The 27,795-nt window shown below is 34.6% G+C and overlaps 1 protein-coding gene across 49 annotated transcripts in view; it reads right to left on the bottom strand.

Annotated features, from left to right (window-relative positions):
- RIMS2 (regulating synaptic membrane exocytosis 2) overlaps positions 1–27,795 on the bottom strand; it is a 572,997-nt gene that overhangs the window by 321,090 nt on the left and 224,112 nt on the right. For 5 of the 49 annotated variants that reach the window (XM_044743847.2, XM_014827055.3, XM_070481465.1 and 2 more), the window contains exon 1: positions 26,124–26,473. The exons of 40 other annotated variants lie outside the window; for them this stretch is intronic. In XM_044743847.2, the coding sequence (XP_044599782.1) occupies positions 26,124–26,245 (122 nt within the window). In that variant the 5' untranslated portion in view covers positions 26,246–26,473. Of the gene's footprint in view, positions 1–26,123; positions 26,553–27,795 lie in introns of those variants that run through there. 4 more of the 49 variants (XM_044743835.2, XM_014826970.3, XM_044743836.2 and 1 more) reach the window with 2 other exon arrangements.

Genomic DNA, 27,795 nt, shown 5'->3' with positions numbered 1-27,795 from the left:
TGGGATGAGAGTTTTGTCTGACAATTTATTATCAACACCAAGTATATATTACATTTTAAAATTAAGTAACCATTTCATAAAAATGTTTTCTTAAAATGAGATCATATTTTATTCTTCAGCTCTACAAATAGAAGTTACAGATGCAAATCTTGGAAACTTTTCCATTTGTGTAGTTAAGTAGTCATATGTGATTGAATAACTACATTTAAACAGGGAGCACTCCATAAGTAACATTATCTTCAAGTATAAAGAAAAACTTCTGGAAAAGTGAGTGAAAAGAAAAAATATTAATACCTCATTAGATAAGATATTGGCAAATTTCCCAATATCAAACTATTGCTATCTTTGGAGTATGTAATCCATTCAATAATTGTATTTTTCTACATTCACCCTCTTTAGCAAAGTTATAGGTAAACGTTTATATTTAGATCATTTTTCTTTTCAACATTTTCCTCATTAACTACCCTATGAAATATATAGATTCCTCCTTCTCTAGACAAAACAGCTAATTCTTCTGATATGGTAAAACACTGAAATCTATAGACAGTCTCTAAGTCTCTTTATTTCAAGAAGATACGCATAATTTTTGTTTCTCCTTATGGTAGACACTGTTGGTGTCCTTCCCAGATCCCTTTCACCAGGCTGATGAATCCTTCCCCTAGCTGCTGTGAGTGTTCACTGCTATAATGGCATGTACTTCCCGCCTTCAGCAAAGTGCCCTCCTCAACCAAAGAGTCACTTCCAGATTTTAACCCTCTTGCAAGGGCCCTTGCAAGGGCCACAGCAGATAGTCTTAATATGCAGCTAGATAGCTCCTGAAAGCTTATAAAGTAACAGTCTACATTAAAAGAAGCAGAGATGCCAGTACTACCCTGGAAGATTACAAAGGGAGGGCTCAAAAGAGTTAGTGAAATATGTATGCTAGAATAGTTCTGCTACATAAGACTGAGAAACACACTGGCTGACTATGTTCCTCAGGCAAACCCAGGGGCCATTTCATTTACCAAGTTGGTACAAGTACTCTGGTGAGCGGGACATAAGCATAGCTGAAAAGCTAGTGGTGGCTGTCCTCTGTAGGCCCAGGCTAAGGATAGAAGATGCTATTAGAAAACTGGGCTCTCTAGCATCAATGGGGATGATAGGAAAGGGGAATGACCAGACCTTTTCAGGGTTGGATACAGAATCTAAGTGGACACTTAATATCCAGGGACCTAAAGCACCATCATGATCCCTGACTCCCAAATAGAGTAGGGGCATACAGTGTCAGATAAGAAATGGACTCCCAGCCTATATCTATCTCACAGTAGACCCACCAGGGGTTATTTCCCTGATTTCCAAACGTATAAGCAGAATGGACATACTTAGCAATTGGCAGAACCAAAATATTGGTTTTTTACCCTGGAGAGTACCTGTGACTCCACTACAACCACTAAGACAGTAAATAAAAAATAATTTGCATTCTGAGGGAAACGTCAGTGATTAGTGCTACCCTCAAACACTTAAATAGTACCACATTGGTGGTCCTTATAATATCCCCATTTAAGTCACCAGTCTTGCCTTTGTAAATCCAAATGAACCACAGAAGATGATAATATACTACTGTAAATATAACCAAGTAGTAGCCCCAGCTGCAACCACTGTGCCAAACATGGTATCTTTACTAGAGTTGATGAGCACAGTTTTAAATATGTGATGTGTTGTTATTCACTTGATGAAAGTATTCTTTCACTATTGGAAAGGAGAATTAGAAGCAATTCACATTCACATAGGCCAAATAACTGTATATATTCACCAAGAATGTGTTAATTCTCCTGCTCTCTGACATAATATAGTCAAAAGGAAACCTGCTACCGAAATGGTCCACAGAACATTACTTTGGTCCACTATATTGATAACAGCATGTTAACTGAACCAGAACAGCAACCTGAGGGTAAGCCACATGCACTCCAGAAGGTGAAGTGAGAGAGAAATCTCAGTAAGTTTAAGTTTTTAGGATTTCAGTAATATGAAACATGCCAGAACATCTCCAACACAAAGTAATGTTGATTGTACCTTGTACCTCTAAACACTAAGAAAAAAGTCTGAAATTTGTTAGGACCCTTGGGTTTTGAAGGTAAAATATTCCGTACTTGAGAATATAGTCATGCACTGCGTAATGATGTTTCAGTCAATGACAGACCACATATACGACAGTGGTCCCATAAAATTAGTACTATATAGCCCAGGTGTGTAGTAGGCTATACCATCTAGGTTTGTGTAAGTACACTCCATGATGCTTGCACAAAGATGAAATCACCTAAGGATGCATTTCTCAGAAATTATCCCCATCATTAAGCGACACATGACTGTACTGCTCTGACCCATTTTGGCAGAGAAAAAAAGAAGCTGTTTGTTTTCAGTAGGGCCCAGAGCAAAAAAAGAGATCTACAATGGATCTAGTTTGCTATACAATCACATATAACCCATGGTACTAGAGATAGCTACAAAAATATGCCATGTGGAGTCTCAGGAAAGCCCCACCAGGAGAAACGTAACATAAATCCACAGGATTCTGGAACAAGGCCATGCTATCAAAGCAGAGAACCATTATAAAAACTGCTTCTGTCATGCTGTTGGGTCCTGGTAGAGATGGGACATCTGACCTTGGGACATCAAGTGACCATGCATCCCAACGAGCCCATCACGAGAGCACCAAATCATAAGGTCAGACAGGCTCAGCAGCATTCCATATCTGGGATTGGGGTTGAGCAGGTCCAGAGGACACAAGTAGCTTACTTGTTACAAACAGGTGGACCAGACTACCAATCACTTAACACTATTGCATCAATATATCCTCTGAAGTTCATATTCACTTGCAATCAGCTGAAGAAGAAAGAAAAGGGCTGGGCCTGGATAATGAATGGGCCAGCTCAGTATGTGAGTGTAAGCTAAAAATGGAGTGCTGCTGGACTTCAGCCCATTCAAGGTTGACCCTGAAAAGCAGTGATGGGGGGCTAGCCCCGTGGCCGAGTGGTTAAGTCCACGCTCTCCGCTGCAGGTGGCCCAGTGTTTCATTGGTTCGAATCCTGGGCACGGACATGGCACTGCTCATCAAACCACGCTGAGGCAGCGTCCCACATGGCACAACTAGAAGGACCCACAACGAAGAATGTACAACTATGTACTGGGGGGCTTTGGGGAGAAAAAGGAAAAAAAATAAAATCTTTAAAAAAAAAAAGCAGTGATGAAGGGAAATTCTCTCAATAGGCAAACCTTCGGCAAGTATACCTGGTTATCTACTTTGTATGAAGTGAAAAAAACATATACGGACTCATTGGTAGTGATGAATAGCTTAGCTGATTGATTAGGGGCCAGAAAAAAAGCAAGAGTGGAAGATCAGGGACAGGGAGTTCCAATAAAGAGACATGTGGATGGACCTATAGGAGTGGGCTAAATGTGTGTGGATCTTTGTGTTGCCCATTATATGTACCAGGGAACATCTGCTACAAACAAGGCATTAAATAACCACATAGAGCAATGGACTGGTCATGAGATCTAAGCCGGCATCTGTCCGCACCAACCCCACCCACCCTCATAAGTGAAATAAAGCCATGGTGGCAGATATGTAAGCTATTCGTGTGCCCAACAGCAAATTCTACTCTCACCAAGACTGACAAAGCTACTGCTTCTGCTGAATGTCTGACCTGTCAACCACAGAAACCCCTCAATATGATTCCATCCTTCAAAGACATCAAAATGGTAGTAAGTTGGCTGCACTGGATACCTTCCACCATGTAAAGGCCAGTAATTCATTCAAACAGGCATAGATACCACTCAGGTATGGGTGTGCCTTTCCTGCCTGAAGTGCCTCAATAAGTACCACTATACATGCACTCATAGAGAGCCTACTTTACCTTTATGGGATATGACACAACATACTTCAGACCAAGAAAAGGAAATATATCTCTTTTGTAGTGGTAATGCAATGGGGACATCAATCATGGAATCCACTGATCCTACCATGTACTGTGCCATCCAGAACCCTTCAGTCTGATAGAGTAGTAATGTCCTGTTAAACATACAGCTGAGACTCCAGCCTGTGGTGGATACCCTGCAAGAAAGGTACACTATCTTTTTAGGATATAGTATACTTCCTAAATCACTGGCTAGCATATGTTGTTGTGCCCCTCAAAAGCAGAATACACAGGCCAGGAACCAATGGGTAGAAATAAGAGTGGCCCACTAACCATTACTGCCAGTTATCTACTTGGGAAATTTGTAACATATTGCTGCTTCAGGTTCTATAGGTCTAGAGATCCTGGTTCCCAAAGCAGGGAATGCTTCATCAAGGACACACAACTAAAGCTATGGTTACTGCCTACTCACTTTGTGCTCCTTGTGCCAGAAAAGAAAAACCACACTGGCAAGAGTAATTGACCCTGATCACTGTGAGGAGGTAAGATGGTGGCTACAAAGTGGGGGCAGTAGCATATGTCTGACATTCAGGTTATCCACTGGAGTGTCTCTTCTTATACACAAGTCATGTCGCCACTATTAATGGGAAACCATCATAAGGACATGAAGACGTGAGGCTTAGACTCTGCAGGGATGAGGATCAGAGTCTACACACCAGGCAAGTCAATTAGATGAATAGAAGTGGGGGGAAAAAAAGGAGTTGATAAGTATCAGTTATAGCCACAGGGTCAACTGCAGTGGTGGGGGACACAGTCATCCTTGTGTAAGTTTTTATCGAAATTGTGAACACAGAATCCTGGAGGACCTGTGCCTGAATGGAGTAAACTTAATTGTCAGAGGCAATTGGCTCCAAATGGTGCAAAGGATATACTAAAGTACACATTGTTGGTGGTCTGCCCAAATATCTTTTGTCAGGCCAGTGCAACCATCTTCCAGCTGCTGTGAGTGTTGGCTGCTAATTTCTCACAGCTACCCCTGTTGGCCAAAGAAATGCCCTGAAATGATGACAACCATCTCATCCATTTCAAGAACAGCTTTTAACCTGTGAGTAACTGAGACCAAAGTATACAGATAGAAGGAACAACTCTGAGGAATGATTCATGCTCATCAGTCATCCCCCAACCCATGGCTAGAGAAAGCCTGAGACACATCTTTGTCTAGCTCTTCCCTATCCTGCTTCACTCATTCTCTTCTGGTTTTTTCCTGAAAAGCACACACTCAATAAAGCATATACACCTGAATTCCTGTCAGGCTCTGTTTCAAGGCAACTTGCACTAAGATACTCCTCTCTTTCTTTTTATAACTCTTAGCATAAATTCTATTAAACTGGACTTTTCAAGTGCAAGGTAGCAAGAAGAAAGTACACTTCAAGAATAACATTAATTAAGTATCAAGATTCTGACTTCTAGTCCTCAGGCCCCAGATTCTACACAAACTAAAAAGGAAGTGAGAGAGTCAGTCATTTGTAAGTAACTTTTCAATTAGAGCAGAATCAAGGTGAGACAAAACACCTAGTTTAAGAAGGGTTCTTTGAACCCAAATTTTCCTTGTAGTGAGTTGACAAGTCACAGTATAAGTTCTACAGGAATAAAGACCTTGGAGACTGTCTTTTTTACCAACTTCCCCCTCAGTGCCCATAAAGGATTCAGCAAATTGTAGGTATTTAACAAATATTAGTTGAAAGAATCAATAAAAAGTACTTGACAGCTGCCTTTGTTTAAAATAGATGTTTTCTTAACTTGTTGAGGGAAGAAAATTATGTATACTCAGTGTCCTAGAAAAGAACTTAGCAAAATTTAAGGCCTACGCCAGGGTCAAGGTTCCAGATTAAAATTCAAGGAGATAGCTAAGTTTTGTCTAAGGCTGTGCAAGTTTCAACAAAGGTGAAAAAACAGAGAATAAAGAATCTGAATAGAAAACAGTTGTGGAAGGAAAAAGCCAGCTAACATTTCAAACAGTGTATAAGGAAACAAATCAAGAAAAACAGGAAAAGGAGCAAAGCAGTAAATGATAAACTGAGGGAAAGCATCAAAAACATAAACACTCTGAGGTGAAGTGCAGGTAACATTTATGTCCCTATTTGATCAAATCCCTGTTACTCTTGCTATAATAGAACCATATTTGGGGCCCAGGGCCATTTCAATCCAGTTAAAAGAAGGAAAACAATTATCAAACATCCTTGCAAAGGCTATGAATTCTTCTATGACCCTGTTTGCTCTTTCTTGCATTTTTGTTTTTTTCTGCAGTCTGTATATTCAGATCCACATTATCTATCTACTTCTCTTTCACTTAACTAACCATTATGTTTCCTTCTGACCAGCCTCATTCCACTAATATCAACATGCTCGCATTGAGTGCCTGCCACAGTAGAAATGTCTCAATTAGGAACAGAGCCCTAATCCATTCTGACTGCTGTCCTTAGAAAACTTGGAGACACAGAGAGATGCACAGGCAAGGATGCACACACACAGAGGAAAGAACATGTGATGTCACAGGAAGAAAGCAACCATCTGCAAGCCAAGGAAAGAGGCCTCAGAAGACATCAAACCTGCAGACACTTTGATCTTGGCCTTCTAGTCTCCAGGCTGCGAGAAAAAACTGTCTTGTTTAAGCCACCCAGCCTGCGGTACTTTGCTACGGAAGCCCTAAGCAAACTAACATAGATGAGCATATTTTTTAAACATATTTTTAAAACATATAACAACCAATGAAATTAAAAATAAGACAATATGAAAGCAATCAATGCCATTATGAAAAGCAATTTCATGTGCTCATCGTGGAAATATAATTAGTTTAACCTTTTAGGAAAGCAATTTGGCAATAATAGGAGCCTTAGAAAAGTTGATAGCTTTTGACCTCGTAAATGGACTTCAGGGAATCTTTTGGAGTGAAATTCTGAATAGAAAAAAAGATATAGGGGGGCTGGCCCTGTGGCCGAGTGGTTAAGTCCACACGCTCTGGTTCAGCGGCCCAGGGTTCAGATCCTGGGCACGGACATGGCACCGCTCATTGGGCCATGTTGAGACGGTGTCCCACATGCCACAACTAGAAGGACCCACAACTAAAATATAAAACTATGTACCGGAGGGATTTGGGGAGAAAAAAGCAGGGAAAAAAAAAAAAAAGAATGGCAACAGTTGTTAGCTCAGGTGCCAATCTTTAAAAAAAAAGAAAAAAGATATTAATATTATTATTAACTTAGTGTTTACTATTTATCAGGTCATATTCTAAACGGTTTACATATTTTAGCTAATTTAATTTTCATAAAACTCACTGTCACATTATTTATATTTTAGTTATATTTAAAATGATAAAATCCAAGGCATTTGCTGTTAATATTTTGGTATATTTTCTTCAATTCTTTTTTCTATGCTTTTTTTCTTTTTTATAAAACAAAAACATCTATGTTCTTTTTTTCACTTGACATGGAAGGAAGTCAAAAAGCATTATTCCACTATCAAATCACTGAAAGCATAATGAAGGTCAATAGAAAACTTAGGATTATGTTTAACATGCAAGATTTTATGAACCCACATAAAACGAAGTTAAGCTCTATTTCTTTTCCTATCCTAATCTCATACATTTTTTGGCTTTGTTTTTGTTTATTTTCCACTTTAATTATAGCTGCAATAGAAGTAATGGCAGTATCCAATAAGTATAAGGCATAAAGCTATTTCTTAATGCCAATCCTCGAATGTCTACAGATGTATAATCAAGTGTAACTACAAATAGGATTCAAACAAATTTGGTGAAAGCAGTTTGAGAATTTTAAACAGATGTTGAGACTTCTGAAACATCTGAACCATCTGTAAGATTTGATGAAGGAAGAGCTAGCTGATCAGGGTAACAAGGCTCACCTGCATTTCTGCAGCTAGCGGCAATAAAAGAGAACACCAGTCTTTGAGGATTGAAAATCTTACTCTCATTCACTTGCTTCCATCTCGTTGCTGACAGTGGAGATTTATACCAAGAGAAAACTGTCAAGTGCAGCTTTTTCAGTGTTTAACAGTAAATATCAAATAAAAGAGACAATTCATAAAGTAGCATCATGTATGAGAGAAGAAAAAGCAAGGAAATATTCCTAAGAGCTAGTAAGAAGGAGGCAACTATTTCAGATGTGGAAACAAATTTAGAGATTTAGCATTTATTGTTTGTAGAGATAAAAATCAAGAAGAAATTCATTTCCTGATAAGGGAGTGTGTAGGGAAGGGGGAAATTGTGATAACTGATTGAGAGTAAATAAAATAATCCCCAAGAAATAGCATTAAGGACCTAGATGAGTCCAAATAGCCTAATTTAATATTACTACGGACAATGCAGTTTTTCCCGGCAATCTGGAGACTTTATCCACGAAAACGTTAGACCCTGTGTTCTTTAAGGCCTGTGCTACACCTGGTACTCCTGCCTATTTCAAAGGCCTTTCTTCACTGATACAGGGAAGTTTTATACCTAGCTTAAGGAAGGAAGGAAGGAAGGAAGGGAGGGAGGGAGAGAGGGATGCAGGAAGGGCACCTCCTGGCAGCAACTATGATTAAGATTGTCCAACTTTTTTTATTGAGGTTTTGTTCTTGAACCAATTCATTCCTATTTACGAATGCATTGAACTGTTATTGCCTGAAAAACTTGTTGAAAATACTTTGGCATTACCTCTTAAAGTTGAACATATGAATGGAATATATCCAACAGAAACTCCTACACATGTACAAAAGGAGATATATGCAAGAATGTTCTTAGCGGCATGTTCACAACAGCAAAAAATTTAGAAACAATCCAAATGTCTATGAGTGCAGGAGTGGATTAAAAACTGTGATATAGTCATACTATGGAATAGCATACAGCAGTCAAAATAAATGAGCTGCCACAATCCATATTAATATGCTGCAATGTAAAATTAAGTGGAAAAAACTGAACAATAAAGTTTCATAAAGATAAAACAACTAATGTTTTTAGGAATACATATACATATAAAAAACATAAAAAAGGAAAGCAAAGGAATGATGAATATGAGTTCAATAAAATAATTGCCACAAATTGGAGGAATCAGGGAAATGGGATAAGGTGAGGAAATGGTTAGATGTAAATTATTGCCACGGTTCCAGCTCTTGTTTGGTATGGCAAGTTCATGGGTGCTTACTAAATTATTACAAAATAACAGGTTCCTGAATAGCTGGTATCAGGTTTTCTTTCTTGCCATAAACAACTATAAAACTGGGCAGAATAGATAAAACAATCACTTTAAAGCACTGGACATGACATTGGTTGAGATTCTTGAGAAAGCAAAAGCATATAAGGTAAGCCTCACACTAGCCTTCTCCTGGAAACAATTTCACAACTATAGCATAAGGAATTTGAGCCCAGGTGCACAGCATGGAGCTTACTGGGCATAAGAAACAGTTCTGTTGTTAAAAACAGAGATTAGAATTCAAGTTTGCTAACACAGTGGGAGCTTGTGATGCAGGTTACTACAGAGAAGGGAGCTAAGAGAATAAACTTCAGAAATAGGTATAGAGTTTTCACTCAGGTTCCTGCCCAAATCCTAAGCTATACAAATGGTAGTCTTTCTGGAGCCTGGTAGACTGCACCTGCTGAGGCTGAGAGATGAAGAGAAATTTCAGTAGGCATTTAGTATTATGAAACTTTCTGATCAAGCAGGCTTGGCGAGAGACTTTAAAAATCTCAGTGCATTCAGTTGAGACCCCAGAAAGGTCATGCATTAAGAATAGGAAACCATACCCTAGGAGTAAGAGCTGTGCCCAACGACAAAGGAAAAAGTAAACAGTACTGTCCAAGCAAAGGCTAAAACCAAGCTTTGACAAGATCAAATTTAACAGCCTGACCAAAAAAGTGTTCTTTAGATGAAAACATAATGTAGAGTCTCCATAATGCATCATTTATAATGTTTAGCATACAATCAAGTATTAAAAGACATACAAAAAGGCAAGAAAATGAATCCACAATCAAAAGAATAAAAAGTCAACAGAAACAGTCCTACAGATGACCAGGATATTGCAGTTAGCAGACAATAACTTCAAAACAACTACAATGAACATATCAAAGAATTTAGTGGAGAGGTGGATATGGTAGGGAAACAGAGGGGAAATTTCAGCAGATTAATGGAAGCTTAAAAAAAAAAATCCAAGTGTCAATTCTAGAACTGAAACATACAATGAAGTTGCGTGAGGAGAAGCTGCATGAAAAGAAGTTTGGAATATATTGCACATGCTTAACAGAAGAATGGAATAAAAAGAGAAAAGCATGCACTCAAAACAGATTATTAGTAAGTACAGACTGAGGACAGAAAGAGCGAAAAAAAGGAAGGAAACAGAACGGAGCATGTGAGATTGGTGGGTCAATATCAAACAGTCAAACATACATGCAATTGGAGTCATAGACAGAAGGGGGAAACAGATGTGGCAGAGGAAATATTTGAAGAGATAATGACCAACATTTTTCAAAATTCACGACTGATGTCAACTCATAAATCCAAGTATCTCAGTGAACCACAGGTGAGAATAAGTACAAAGAAAACACACGTAAATACCTCAGATTCAAATTGCTGAAAACAAAAGACAAAGAGATATATTAAAATCAACCAGAGAAAAAGGATAAAATACCTACAGGATAAAGACAATAAAAATTACAGCTGACTTCTCTCCATACACAGTGGAGGCCAGAAGACAACTGAATGACATATCTTAAGTGCTGAAAGAAAAAAATGTTCACCTAAATCTATATCTAATCTGTAATTAAATACACTTCCAAAAAATGAAGGCAAAAATAAAGAGTTTTTTGACCTACAAAGACTGAAAGAATTCAACATTGGTAGATGCAATCAACATAAAGTACTAATAGAAGTTCTTCAGGTAGAAGCCAAAAAGAGACCCATATCTGGAGAGAGGAATGAAGGTAATGAAAACCAGTAAATATTGTAGGTAATTATAAAAGGCTTTTTTTGAAAATCAAAATGTTGATAATTTAATGCAAAATTAACAATAATGCATGGTAAAGTTTATAATATTTGCATACAGTAAAATATATAATGACAATATTACAAAGAGCAAGGGAGGTAAAAATGAAATTATACTGTTATAAGGTTTATAAATGGTATATGAATGTTATAATATCAATTCATGGTAGAATTATAAATCAAGAATGCATATTATAAATCCAAAATCAACACTTTTTAAAAAGTTACAGTTAAAAACCTATGAGGAGATAAAATGAAATGCCAAAAACTTATTAATAAATCCAATCAAAGGATATGAAAAAAGTAAAAGAACCAATAGAAAAAAAGAGAGAAAGAAAATAGCAAGCTAACAGATTAAGCCCAGCTACATCAGTAATTACATGAAATGTACATGGACTAAGCAATCCAATAAAAAAACAGTGAGCCTAGGGAAAAATCAGGATCCACTCATATGGTTTCAAATACATACACACACACAGACAACTTAAAATACAAGGAAACCAAAAAAATGGAAAGGGATATTCTACACAAATACTCATCAAAAAAAAGCCAAAGCAGCTACAATAATCTCAGACAAAATATAATCCAAGAAAAAAATCTTGCCAAAGTTAAAGAGGGAGATTTCACAGCAATAAAGGGTATATTCATAAAAAACCATAATAATTATAAAAATTCATGCATCCAATAACAGAAGAAAATACATGAAGCAAAAAATGGTAGACTAATATAAGAAACAGACAAATATATAATCGTGGATGGAAGTTTTAAGACTCTTTCCTCAGTAAATGACAGAAAGCATACAAAAGTTAATAGGACTATAGAAAATTTGAGACCATAAGAAAATTACAAGCCAATATCCCTGATGAGCATACAAGCAAAAATCTTCAACAAAATATTAGCAAACTGAATTCAACAGTACATTGCAAAGATCATACACCATGATCAAGTGGGATTTATTCCAATGATACAAGAATGGTTCAACAACCACAAGTCAATCAAAGTGATATACCACATTAACACAATGAAGAATAAAAATTATATGATCATCTCAATTTGCAGAGAAGCATTTGACAAAGTACAACACCCACTTCATGATAAAAGCCCTTGACAAAATAGGTATAGAGAGAACATATTTCAACATAATAAAGGCAATATATGACAAGCCCACAGCTAACATCACACTCAACAGTGGAAAACTGAAAGCTTTTCCTCTAAGATCAGAAACAAGAAAATGATGCCCACTTCTGCAGCTTTTATTCAACATAGCACTGGAAGTCCCAGCCAGAGAAATTAGGCAAGAAAAAGAAATACTGTATCCAAATTGGAAAGAAAGAAGTGAAATTGTCTATTTGTGCAGATGACATAATATTGTATAGGGAAAATCCTAAAGACTTCACCAAAAAACTGTTAGAACTAATAACAAATTCAGAACCAAAATCAGTTGCATTTCTATACACTAGTAACAAACTATCAAAAAGAGAAATTAAGAAAATAATCCCATTTACAATTGCATCAAAAAGAATAAAATACCTAGGAATAAATTTGACCAAGGAAGTGAAAGACCTGTACACTGAAAACTATAAAACACTGACAAATAAAAATTGAAAAAGACACAAATAAATGGAAAGACACTCCATGCTCATCGAATGGAAGAAGTAATATTGTCAAAATGTCCATGCTACCTGAAGCAATCTACAGATTCAATGCAATTGCTATCAAAATTCCAACAGCATTTTTTATAGAAATAGAACAAACAATCCTAACATTTGTATAAAACCACAGAAGACGCCCAAATAGCCAAAGCAATCTTGAGAAAGGAGAACAAAGCTGGAGGTATCACACATCCTGATTTCAAATTATATTGCAAAGCTATACTAACCAAGAGTATGGTACTGGCACAAAAACAGACACATAGACCAATGGAACAGAACATACAGCCAAGAAATAAACCCATGCATATATGGTCAAATGATTTATGACAGAGGAGCCAAGAATATGCATTGGGGACAGGATAGTCTCTTCAATAAATAGTGTTGGGAAACCTGGACAGCCACATGCCAAAGAATGAAACTGGACCACTGTCTTACACCATACAGAAAAATCAACTCAAAATGGATTATAGACTTGAACATAAGACCTGGAACCATAAAACTCCTAGAAGAAAACACAGGTGGTAAGTTCCCTGACATTAGTCTTGGCAATGATTTTTTGGATTTGACAACAAAGCAAAGGCAACAAAAGCAAAAATAAACAAGTAGGAGTACATCAAACTAAAAAGCTTTTGTACAAGGAAGGAAACCATCAACAAAATGAAAAGGCAATCTATGGAATGGGGAGAAAATATTTTCAAATCATATATCTGATAAGGTGTTAATATCCAAAATACATAAAGAACTAACACAACTCAATAACAAAAATATAAACAATCTGATTTAAAAATGGGCAGAGGATCTGAACAGACATTTTTCCAAAGAAGACAACAAATGGCCAACAAGTCCACACCAGGGTGATTAATGATTAACATCACTAATCATCAGGCAAATGCAAATCAAAACCACCTCACACCTGTTAGAATGTCTGCTATTAAAAGACGAGATAACAAGTGTTGGTGAGGCTATGAGGAAAAGGAAACCCTTGTGCACTGTTGGTGGGAATGTAAATTGGTTCAGCTGTTATGGAAAACAATATGGAGGTTCCTCAAAAAATTAAAAATAGAACTACCATATGATCCAGCAATCCCACTTTTGATTATTTATCTGAAGGAAATGAAAACACTAACTTGAAAACGTATCTGCCTCCTCATGTTCACTGCAGCATTATTTACAATAGCCAAGACATGGAAGCAATCTAATTGTCCACTGATGGACTAATGGATAAAGAAAATGTGATATGTATACACACCCACACACACAATGGAATATTATTCAGACACAAAAAGGAAGGAAATTCTACCATTTACAACAACATGGATGGGCCTTGAAGGCATTATGATAAGTGAAAAAAGTCAGACAGAGAAAGACCAATACTGTATGATCTCACTTATATGTAGAATCTAAAAAAAAAAAAGAAAAATATGAACTCATAGATATGAGAAAAAATGGGAGGGTGTCAGAGGTGGGGGAGGGGAATGGGTAAAGGTGGTCAAAAGGTACAAACTTCCAGTTATAAGATAAATAAGTTCTAGGGATGTAATGTACAATGTGGTGACTATAGTTAACAATACTGTATTCTATATCTGAAAGTTACTAAGAGAGTAAATCTTAAAAAGTTCTCATCACAAGATAAAAACATTTGTAATTATGTGTGGTGATGGATGTTAACTAAACTTATTTTGGTAATCATTTTGCAATATACACATACATCAAACCTTTATGTTGCATTCCTACAACTAATACAATGTTATATGTCAATTATATCTCAATTAAAAAAAGAATTAAGATACAAAAACAAAAGTTAAAAAATTAAAATATAACCATGACCCAAGGAATGCGAGAGTTAGGAGCAGCTCCCAGCTGAGAGTCAGCAAGGAAACAGGGATCTCGTCCACAACCACAAACAACTGACTTCTGCCAACAATCTTAATGAACTTGGAAGTGGATTTTTCCCATGACCTTCCAGCTAAGAGCCCAGGCTAGGCAACACCTTAACTCAGCCTTGTGAGAACCTAAGCAGAGAACTCAAGATGAGCCTGCCTGGAGTTCTCACCTATAAAACTGAAGGATAAAAAATGGCTATTGTTTTAACCCACGGAGCTTGTCATAATAGTAAACTAACATATGATGCACTCATATTGAGTGTTTTATAAAGTAACAAATCTTCTTTGTATTAGCCAATATGAACAAAAATTAATAGAAGGAGAAAATTAAAAGATTCATATGTCCATGCAGGTGAAGAACTCCATATAATCTTTGGACAGTATTACCAAATTGTGGTACCACTTTTCACTGAAACTGCTCATCTATATATTTGTTGCAATTCAGTGGTAAAGGATATAATAAGCATTTCCTTAGCTCTGTGAGCTTTATGTGAAACATGGCAAGATTCTTTGAAGCACACATTGCTCTCAGTGTATTTTCATCATCAGATTTACTTTTTGTGCAAATAGTTTTATAACATGCTGTTTAATTTCTTGAGAAAAGGTAGCATATCTTATTTTTATGTTTGCCGTTTTGTTTCAAAATTAAGATATAACCACCAAAACCCAAAGAAGTAATGTTCAAAAATTCATTGCAAAAAACACATTGTGGCATTGGAAAATTTATTAATTTAAAACACGGGCCATGCTTACAAATAATTATCATCAAATTTTCAGTACACACTTTTCCTTATACTGTGATTGATATCAAGTGAAGAATCAATTGGTGACTACTCTCAGAAAGCGGAATTTCTTCTTTAGCTTACTCACTCTCATCACAAACATTATCAAGTTTCCTTTAAAAATTCTCTGTGAAAATTATCTCTCAAACGATGCTCATCCAACTAAAAATTGAAGACTAAATATGATGGCTTTTGTCTCTTCATTGTATCTAATCAGACACTTTCTCTTACAGTCAGATCAGTCACATCAATCTCGTATTTTCTGTGAAGAAAGCCTGTGCACATGTTGCTCATATTTTACCATCAGCAATATTCATTAGAATGTAGATGAAGTAGTGGTAAAGAAGGAACAGTTAAAAGTTACATATTCACTATATATTCAGATGATACACAGAATTTAATTAGAACATGAGGTTCCCAAACAGCCACTGCACAGCTGGCCATCCAATGATATTTAGAAAACTACAACAAATTACAGAGAATGAAGTTGGGATTACAAAAGAAGCTACAGATATAATTTCTGCCATCATAGTGTTTAACAAACACAATTTAAAATATTAAAGAACAGATTCCTCTTTTGATAATGGCCAGAGAGCTCCCATAGAACTAACTCTCACAAAGATAATAAGTTCTGGACAAAATATGAACAACGAACTAATTGAAGGCCTTACAGATAACAAAAGGAAGACAGACACTAGGGTGCAATTGACATTTGGAAGAAGGGAAAGACACTGGGTGAGCTTCCCAATTTTATGAGTTTTAGACAAATCCACTCAATGCCTGGAGGCTAAATCTATGTTAGAAAACTCAGAGTCTTACTAGCTTGAAAACCAGAGAAAGGAGTTTGAGCAAAAAATAAAATTCGAGTATAACACTGCCCAAATCTCATGCAAGCACAGGAAGGCTTCAGTCAGCTCAGCTAAAATTAAAATAAATAAACTAAAATTTCAGCTGCTGTACCTCAAAGTCTGTACAAAGTCTGGAGCGCAAGCTCAGCCAAGTTAACTTCCTGCTTTACAGTAAACAGCATTCTTCAGAACAGATTTCAGAATCTCTATACAGCATTGTTAAATATGTCCAAGATACAATTAAAAGTTACTTGGTATGTTAAGAAATAGGAAAACATGATCCATACTCAAGAGAAAAAACAATCAACGAAAATTGACTGAGAGATAACCTGGATGTTAAAAATTAGCAGAAAAGTATTTTAAAACTACTACAATAACTATTTTAAGTAAAGGTAATATGCTCATAATCAGTGAAAAGATAGGAAATCTCAACAGAGAAATAGTGACTATAAAACATAAGCAAATGGAAATTTTAGAACAAAAAATAAAGTGTCTGAAGTAAAAAATTCACTAGATGAGCTTTTCATCTGATAGCAGATTATGAAAGAAAGGATCAATGAAATTGAAAATTACTCAATCTGAAGAAAAGAGAAAAATTGAAAATATTACAAGAATTTCTGGTATAGTTTATAAAAGACCTAAGACACAAATAATTGGGGAATCAGAAAGAAAAGAGAGAGAAAGGAGGATAGAAAAAAATGCTAGAACCTATTAAGTTATGTAAAAGATATAAATTTACAGACAAAAAACACAGCAAACCCAAGAAGATAAATATAATAAAGACCACATATAGGGATATCTCAGTAAAACTGCTACAAACAAAAAATTAAGAGAAAATTTTAAAAGCCACCTGGGAAAAAAACACAACCTGTTATCAAAAATTTCTTGCTTCTCATAGAAATTATGGAAGCCTCCTTAAACTGCAAAAGTTTAAAAGCAAAAAATAAAGAAAAAGACTGTCAGCACAGAATTCTACATCCAACAAAAATATTCACAAATAACGAATACTAAAGAAAGATTTTTTTCCAGATAGTAAATGGAAAAGTGAATATCCGCACTTCAAGAAATGCTACAGGAAGTTCTCTAAGCTGAGGAAAAGATATATCAAACGGAAACTTGGATCTTCAGGAAGAAAAACAATTAAAATGGTAAGAAAGAGAATATGATAAGAACAGTAGTCAGTGAAATAGTAGACAAACAATAGAGAAAATCAACAAAGCTAAAATAATATATATATAAGATACACTCCTAGGTAAACTGATCAAGCAAACGAGAAAAATCATGAATTACAAAGTACCAGTATCAGAAATAAAAGACAGAGTATCACTATAAATTCCACAGACATTTAAAAAAAAAAGGAAAATTATAAAATTTATAAGAACAAATTAATCAACTTAGATAAAATGGCCAGTTTCTTGAAAAACACAACTTACCTCAACTAACAAAGATTAAACAAAATCTAAATAGTCTTATTTATCTTAAAGAAATAGAATTCTTCATCAAAACTTTCACACAAAGAAAACTTCATGTCCAAATGGTTTCACTGGTGAATTCTATCACATACTTAAGGAAGAAATAACACCAATCTTACACCAATTGTCGACAAAATAGAGTAGAATTAAAAACTCCCCGTCTAATTTTATGAGGTCACAAAAACCCTAATGTCAAAACCTGTCAATGACATTTCAATAAAAGAAAACAATACAACAGCTCTCATGAACATAGATGAAAAAATCCTTATCAAAATAGTAGAAAACTTAAACCAGCAATATATATAAAATGGACAATACCCCAGACCAACTGGGATTTAACTCAGAAATGCAAAGTTGGTTTAATGTTCAAAACTCAACTAATATAATTATCAATATTAACAGAATAAAGGAGAAGAATCATGATCATTTAAAAATAACTGCAGAAAAAGCATTTCACAAAATGCAGACTCATTCATGATTTTTTAAAAAATTGTTAATAAACTAATGAACTCTCACAACTTCTGTTTAACGTTATCCTATTGGTCCTAAGGATTATAATAAGACAAGAAAAAGAAATAAAAAACATAAATATTGGCAAAGAAGTATAACTGTCTCTGCTGACAGATGATATGATTGTTTACACAGGATATTATAACAAATCTACAAGATAACCATTAGAACCAATATGTAAATTTGGCAAAATCAAAAGATTCAAGGATAATATTAAAAATAAATTAAATATTTACATACTAGCAGAAAACTAGAAACTAAATTTTTTTTTAAATTCCCTTTATAGTAAGATCAAAAATGTTAAATACTTATGAAAAAATTAACAAAAGTCATTCAAGACCTCTACCCTTAAAACCTTAAAACTATAAAACATTCTTAGATAAATTAAAGTAGACTTAAATAAATGAAGAGATTTACCATTGGAAGACTCAATTTTGTTATTTCTCCCCAAATCAATGTACAGAAATACAAAGCAAGCCCAGACTTAATCCTAGTAAACTTTTAAATCAAAATCAACAAGCTGATTATTAAATATATATGAAAATGCAAAGGACCCAGAATATTCAGTGTATCTTAAAAAAGAATGCAGGTGGAGAACTTACACTACCCAACTTCAAGATCACCACTGGAGTATTGCACAAAGACAAACAAATAGGGGCCAGTCTGGTGTCACAGTGGTTACATTTGCACACTCCACTTCAGTGGCCCAGGGTTTGCAGATTCAGATCCCAGGCGTGGACCTACATATGGCTTATCAACCCATGCTGTGGCAGCAAACATACAAAGTGGAGGGAGATTGGCACAGATGTTAGCTCAGGGACAGTCTTCCTCAAACAAAAAGAAAAAGACTGGCAATGGATGTTAGCTCAGGGCCAATCTTCCTCACAAACAAAACAAAACAAAACATAGACAAATAGGGGCCAGCCCCATGGCCTAGTGGTTAAGTTCAGCATGCTCCACTTTGGCGGCCTGGGTTTCTTTCCCAGGTGCAGACCTACACTACTCATCGACAGCCATGCTGTAGCAGGGACCCACAAACACACAAAAAATAGAGGAAGACTGGCACAGATGTTACTTCAAGGTAAATCCTCCTCAAGCAAAAAGAGGAAGATGGCTCAGGGTGAATCTTCCTCAGGGGTAAAATAAAAAGATAGGTAAATAGCTCAACGGAAAAGAACAGATAGCCCAGAAATTTAACCACACTCATACAATTATTTAATTTTTCACAAAGGTGATAAAGCAATCCAATAGGAAGTAGAAATCTTTAAATCTTTTCAGCAAATGGTGATAAAACACTGGATATCCACCTGGAAAAACATGAATCTTGACCTCTACCTCACACCATACACACAAAAATTAATGTGACAGATCATATACCTAGATTGAAAAGCTAAAACTCTAAAGCTCTAGAATATACAAAGGAGGATAGTTTCAAGACTTAGAGACTGGCAAAGGATTTTTACACAGCACCCAGAAGAAAAAAACCATAAGAGAAAAAAAAATAGATAAATTAGGTTTCATCAAAATTAAAACTTCTGCTCATCTAAAGGCATTGTTAAGAAAATAAACAGGCAAGCCAAAGACTGGGAGAAAATATTCACAAAGTATATATATCTGACAAATGACTGATACTCAGGGATGGAGAAAGAATGTCTACAACTCACTTATAAAAACAAAAACAACCTAATTTTTGTCTAATTTGGAAAGACACTTCACAAAGGAAGATGTACAAATGGCCAATGAACATATGAAAAAGTGCTTGACATTGTTAGTCATCAGGCAAACACAAAATAATATCATAAGTAGATGCCATTATAAAATCACCAGAATGACAAAAATTAAAAAGACATATCATCAAATCCTGGAAAGTGTGTGGAACCACCTAAACTCTTAAACATATTTGGTGGGAGTGTAAAATGTACAACTCTTTTTAAAAATGGTCTGGCTTTATAAAACTAAACACACACCTACCCTGTGACCCAATATTTCCTATTCTAGGTATTCATCCAAGAGAAATAAAAATATATGTCCACAAAAAAGACTTACTGTGTATGAGACTGTGGTATATTCATAAAATAGAATACTACTCAGCAATAAAAAGGCAAAAACTACTCACACATGCAACGACATGGATGAATTTTTTTTTAATTATGCTGATTAAAAGGCTTTTATAAAAGAGTACATTCTATATAATTCCAAGTAGAGGAAGTTCTAGAACAGACAAAACTAATCCATACTAGGGAAAAAAACCAGAATAATATTTGGTTCTGGAGGCTGCAGGGAGCCAGTATTGACTGAAAAGAAGCATGAGGGATATGATGTGTGCAAATTCAGAGGTTAATAAATATATAGTCCCTAACTCAAGAAGCTCATAGTATAATGACTTTACCAACATCACAGTCAGTAAGTAGCAGACTCAAAATATGAACACAAGTCCTGTGTTCAATACTTTGCATTGTAAAGCTACCCCAATATTTGTAGAAAAGTCAGGAGCAAATCAATCCTTAATTAAACATGGCAACCTTCCTTGCCATTTTCCATTATCTCCAGCTCTAACATTTCAAAGCTGACACAATGGGATGGAAATTTAAAGGAGTCTAAGTGAGAAGTCCTGAGTTTTATTTAAATAAGCAGCTGAAAATTGCATTTCTTTTGTTTGTTTCTAGGAAGATTAGCCCTGAGCTAACTACTGCCAATCCTCCTCATTTTGCTGAGGAAGACTGGCCCTGAGCTAACATCCATGCCCATCTTCCTCTACTTTATATGTGGGACACCTACCACAGCATGGCTTGCCAAGCGGTGCCATGTCCGCGCCCGGGATCTGAACTGGTGAACCCCGGGCGGCTGAGAAGCAGAACGTGCGAACTTAACTGCTGCGCCATCCGGCTGGCCCCTGAAAATTGCATTTCTTAGAACCTAATGCGGGTCCCATGTCCCACTTTCTAAACCAGAGCTGCTCCACTTTTACCTGCTTTTACATGTTTAGATTCTGCAGTGTTCTCTGCTGAAAACCAAAAACCATAGTTTGAAAAACACTAGGCAAAATAACTAGCCCTCATGTTTTAAAATACAAGTTTTAAAGTGCAATCGCTTTTTCCATTTTTCCCAAAAGGAAGTGCGCACACACGTTTCTAAGATACTTAAAATTTGTCAAATTCAGAAGCTAAACTCAAATTGTGGGTCAGTCCTAGGAATTCTTTTGTTGGGTACATGAATCTTTGTGAGACATACATAAATGGATATGAAGATAGCCCATAGCACATACGAAATGTATTCATTTTACTATTCAGTGAATAGTGCCAGAATTAAACATAAAAAAGTTTACCAGTAATTATCTTGTTTCAGTTTTCTAGGAGCCTTAATATGATATAGAAGTTGGTAATAAAAAAAAAGTCTAGTTAACATTTACTTGTCAGTCATCAACAAAGGCAGTAGCTTTATAAAAAGCTCTTTCAATAAAGGAAATTCTTAAAGACTGTATATCAGTCTCAGATTAAGTATCTACACTAACAATTGTGATATATAACTAAGGTCCACAGTAAATATTCTGGTAAAAACATTAATGATAAATCTCTATGAATAAAAAGTCATTTTCATTGGAAATATAAAGACAATTGTTAAGATAAACTTTTATGTCTATTAATATATAATTATTATTTTTATAGCAATTATATACATTTAACAAAGTTTATATATGTACATAAATATATGCATGTGTGTATAAGGGCACATGTGTGTGTATCAGACTATTGGGTGCTTTATACTTCAGAATACAGACTGTTCATGCAAAACATTCCTATCATGAAAAACCAATTGGGCTGTGCTCGTACCAACTCCAAACAATGCACACTGTGCACACTGCACTCTCAGAGCTATGAAAAGTAAGAATGCTGTTCTTTCGATGTCAAAGTAGTCATTAATGTGCCGTGATGAATAACAAGTGTCTGTGCCAAAAATCCTGAACACAAATTGATAGCTTCATTATAAACCAAAGTACTAGTAAACGCTATGCAAAACACTAAATACTTCTGGTCAAAAACACTACCAGACTAAATAATTAAACACATTTTGCAAAACCAAATTTTATTTAAAAGAATTTTTTTTTTTTTAGAACTGTGGGAATGTTTCAGTGGAAAAGAGTCCATTTACACTAGGTGAAGTCAAGCTTTACATTTCATTTTTATAATTAGAGTGACCCTGTAATTTATTGTCAAACACTTTTGAGAGAGAAAAATGGTACTAACAATAATTAGTGGAGATCAGCAGGCATAAACTGCGACTGGTCCAGGCAAACCAGATCATACAGTTAATGTACTTGGAATTTAAAAAACCAACGAATCCAAATATTCCTTGGCCTACTAAGTTTTTTTAATCTTACTTTTAAATATGAAATTTTGCATATCTCATTATATGTATATGGAAGGGAGAGAAACATTGTCTTTAATATCTTTTCTGAATAAATTCCAGTCCTATTATGCCCCTGTGTGGCCAGCCGGCAAAGCAAATTCACAGTCACACATTTGGTGACAAAGAAATAATTACTTCTGGAGAAAAATACCTATTTCTTCACTGTAAGAGAAAGATTACTAAAAATCAGCAAATGGAAAAACTTAGAGGATACTAAGCACATTTTTCCAAAAATTTTATCACAAAAGATAGTTATCAATATCATGTTCATTTGAATATTGCTCAAAGCAATTGATTACTAAATGCAGTGAAATCTGTTAAAAATATACCTTCTAGCATCCCTATATTTATGTTTGCTTCCGAAGACAAGAGCACAAAATTTAGATTTCATAGAGAATTTAGTACTTGAGGACTTTTTTACTGGTGACAAAAGCTATTATCTTTGTATCCTGGTTAATTTAATTTAGGAAAAATGGGTTTACAGTAAGAGAACTTGATAACAAGAATTTAAGTTAAAGAAGCATTTCATCAAAACCTATCAAATGGATTTATGAAGGATGCAGTCACTGATTCTTTTCTTACTGGACCTTCAGTCATTTCATTTTAGCTGTAAAAAAAAGACAGGCTATGCTGCCACCTCCTTTATGCACTAAAATGGTACTCAAAAACCACAATGATAAGAGAATAAGCTAAAAACTTTCCATTTGAAACATAAGGGTTGTGCTATATGGTTTCCAACAAAAAGTTGGTCTAAAATATTCTAATGATTTTCACTCACAAATAAACGTCAATTATTCATTAGATAATAAAATACTTTAACAATCTATATTAATCTCTGGTTTAGTGATTTATGATACATAAAATATCGTTGGTGTTTTAAAAATCTTTGCTCCTTTGACAAGCTAAACCTGGAAATGTTTCTGGAGTAGTTATTATGGGAGATTTTCATCTTTTAACCTTTTATTGCTAACATGTCAAAGAAGCAAACTACCCTCCCATCTGAAAACCTGATGAAAGTTGAGTTGCAGATTTAGGGATAAGATTAGTTACCTAGGAAAAGTCTCAAGAAAACTCTTGAATGGGTCCCCTTTTAATAATATATTGTCTACAATTGATGTATATTACTATTCTAGTAATTTCTCCTAGAAAGCAATTTAGAATAAAATATAATCTAATTGTCCATATCTATGATGTTATTTTTCTATCCGTTTAAAAATCATAGTTAATGTCACAATACAAATACTGAATATTCCATTTCAACTAGTCCAAACAATTAAATGATTACTATTAGCGTAATAACAACCAAAACTGTTATTTCCAGAGGTGATAGTTATATAATTGATACTTCAAACCTCAAGAGCATTAAAGTCTACAAAGTTGAAAGGCCCATTATTTCAAAACATTCTTAAAGTTGTTGTAAGATCACATCTTCTGATGACATACTCAGGTCATTCTTTTTCCATGATTTTTTTATTCAAGAATTATTTTTTAGTCTACATTTTACTTTGTGATTCAGTGTTAACTGAAATTTGATGGCTAGGTACTTGTATTTTTTTAAAGAATCTAAGCAGAATAAGAATTTTAAAAGACCATTGTATCTCATTTGAACACCAAGTAACCAAAACATTAAAATATGTGGAGGCACTAATTGGTGAGTTTATATAAACTTATTTTCACTCTTTATACTTCCAAAATAATAACTATTTGTATAACTGGTTTTGACTGATTTTAAAAGTAAATCAAGTAGTTGATTATTTACAAAGATCAATAAATCTACATGTGAAAAAGTGTCTTCTGTTTTTTGAAGACTAAGAAATCAAGAACATATAAAGACGGATTTTTCCCCCAAAACAGAATAAATTCTTCATTGATTAACTGGTATTTTTGGATAATTTTAGATAAAAAATCAAAATACATTAAATAAGATTGGTTTTACAGAAGCATTAAAAATTTCACAATGTAATATTTAATCGTAGCAGCATAAAATTCCAGATTTTCAATCATGAGAGCATTGCAATTATAAGCATGCCAATGATAACCGAAACTTGAAGCCAAAGCAAAAGCATGGTGATAGGGATGCACACAATTCCTTCAAAAAATAGAAATTATCATTTTTAAAACTAATAACATCTACTTTAATTCCATGCCATGCCGTTAAGAGCACAATTTCTAAAGTGAATATATAACCAGACCTAATAGTAATACTTTGAAACACATAAATTCTTAGCATAAAAAAAAAGAGAGAGAAATCAAATAAGGAAAATATTTATAAAGGACGAGTACAAATCCTAAAACTCTCATATCTTCCAGTCACGGAATTTTGAAGAAAGCCATACTGCCTCTTTTATTTAAATATAGCATGCAATACAGATTATTTTTTATCATAAATTACAGACACACAAGCGATGTAAAAAAAAAAAGCCCAGTATCTTAAAATATAGATAGCATATTATAGAATGTCATAGCATTTCATATAATGCTACATATTTTAAATTAGTCCAAAAACTACATAGAAAACTATCAAATCAGTTAACTGAACAGAACTGTATTGAGGAAAGAAGTGAAATTTTATAAAAAATAGATATGTTATTCTATATTCAAAGCAAAGGTCATAGACATATTTATCATCAGGAAACATTTTAAATGCCAACAAATTTTAAAAGCCTCCTTTTCATTTACTAAATTAGGATATACACTGTGTAACAGCTATTTTTTTAAATCTCTATAATAGGCTGCCTCACATTGTTCAGAGATCCTAAAAGGAAGAGACCAGCAAAACCATTCAATATTTTATAAACTATTTGTTCTCCCTCAATTTCCAGAAGGTTTTAGTGCATTATCATGGTCATAGAATTTCTTTCTGAGTCTTTCTCCATATATATTTAGTTAAAATGAGGTCTTTTCTAATATTAGGTATATAACATTAAAAATTCTCAAAAGGCAAACAACTCAAACGAGGGAAGAGCTGGGTGAATCAACAGCATTCTTTAACAGGCGCTCTCGTTTAGTGTAAGCCAGAGAACCATCTAAAACATATGTTCTTAATTTAACAACCTTCACCACAAAAAAAGATCAGCTTGAAAAAGCACTATGCATTTATAACAAAGCATCCTTCCAAAGCAGACAACCTAATACAAAGCATTACTAGCAGTTCCACAATACAGCTTGTTTAAAAGTGATTATTGATCCACCCTGCATAGAGAAATGTCTGAGACCTAGAAAACATCTTCCGCATGTTTTACGAAGAGCATGCATGATTGCTAATTCACATTTTCCAACAAATCACATATGATTGTATAGCCCCATCCCTATATATGCAATGTAATCCCTGCCATGATCACAAAGAAAAAAATCTATCAGACATTTTAAGTTAGTCATTTTATTTATTAGAAAATGAAATCATGAAACAGCCTGTATTATGTTTCAGAGGTCAAGCTAGTTAAATTTAAGATTTTTTTATGCTTTGAAGTAAGCTTATTTTCCTTCTTCAAATCAATTAGGAAGAACACTACATAAATTTTTTATTTATGATAAAAAAGACAACACCCTTATGATACTAACATTGCAATACAGAACAATTTAATACAGACATAGGATTATTATTCTGAAAATATCAATACTAAAAGAATATAGTTTAGCTTTACTCACCTTGCATTGTTCAGTGTTTGTCCAAAAAGCTCATTTTGTAAAATATTTGGGGGGGATGAAAAAACCCCATGAAAATGAGATAAAACAGAATTGCAGACCTGGCGCAATGTCTCAAATTGCATTTTCTTTTTTTTTTCTTCTCTTATTTTTCCTTACCACCTGTCTTTAAAGTCATCTATTTGCAGACACCATCAAATAAAAATATGCCAATCAAGTTCCATATTTCTCCTGAGCTCTGTAAAAACTGTGCTTAAATGAGCAGAGGTTGATAGTTAATTGTACAGTCATTATTCTTCTAATTCAGTCGTAGAAGACTCAGTACCCGTGCGGCTTTCGGCTTTCTCCTGACTGTAGCAAGAATTCTAAACAGCAGTAAGCTTTTTGGGCATTCCCAGCTGAAGTGTGAAGCTGAGCTGCTTTCATGTACTCTACTCATATTTCTCTAAGCCTATTAAAAACACGCAATAAATAGATGCTGTCGTCAGGAGTTTCAGCACATCTGGCTGCTAGCAATAAAATCTCAGAAGTAATAAAAATGGGGACAAGGTATCTTCTCAATGTTACTACTGAGTAAGGGGAAGAGAAATTATGCATTTCCTAACCCTTTTTTCTTTCTCTGAAAAATGAATAACTCCAGCAACAGAGTATATAGGTCTCTTCAATGTGCAGGCTGCTGCATAGGACCAGAACACTCTAAAAATAAGTGGTATATCCTTCTTTTGATATCATGAAGCAATAAAAATGTCAGACAATAGGACTTCTATTGTCTGCATTCATAATACCATACTTCTTAAGAGAGATTTGAAAAATACGTAATTAGTCATCTTAATTTATTATTTAATTTTAAAAGTCTTCATTTATTTATTTTTAAGGAAAAGTGAATAATGTTAAATCTGGTCCCTTTCTATAGGCCATACATAGTGCCTAGATGATTATTCATGTAATTTTAGAAAAAAAATTATACCCTATCAATTAAAGTTCACTTAAACAGCACACATTAAATATGAACTTTATCACAAATCAAAAAAACACAGCCAAAGCCAGAAAGACTTTATCAACTATTAGTAATTTATTTCAATAATGATGAGCACAGCGTTTTTCAGAAGAGGATATTTCCCAAAGGCTCCAATAGTCTTAGAGTACCCCAGATCACTATTCATTCTCAATGACTAATTCTGGTTTAGATAAAATCTTAGGTTATTTTATATCCAGGTGCATCCATCTTTCCACAAAAGATGTTCTAAAAGTAGCATTTAAGCCAAATTTTAAAAATCAACTCACTTATAGAGATGATTAATATATGTATTGATCTCTCATTGCTCCTAAACCATGACATTTCTTTAATAGATACATCCCTTTTAGCCACTTTTTACCTTAACTTTTAGCCCTAACCTCCTCTATCCCCTTCCACATACATATCACTATTTATAAACAGACACTTAAATACACTTAGAAGTTTTTAAAAACTGTTGAATTCTGTTTTGACATGAATAAACATGTCACAAAAGAACACGAGATAAACATGTAATATAAATTTTTAAATGACACAAAATAAACATTCAATAATATAAAATTGTAAACAATTAATTTATTCCTTTTATAAACTAAGATGTTAAGTTACGGATTTGTCCTCAACTAAGAGTGTCCCTATTTTGCTTATTATTTATTATTT

This window comes from Equus asinus, chromosome 12 (assembly GCF_041296235.1).
Source record: "Equus asinus isolate D_3611 breed Donkey chromosome 12, EquAss-T2T_v2, whole genome shotgun sequence".
NCBI lineage: Eukaryota > Metazoa > Chordata > Mammalia > Perissodactyla > Equidae > Equus > Equus asinus.
This window is presented reverse-complemented; position numbering and strand designations above follow the sequence as displayed.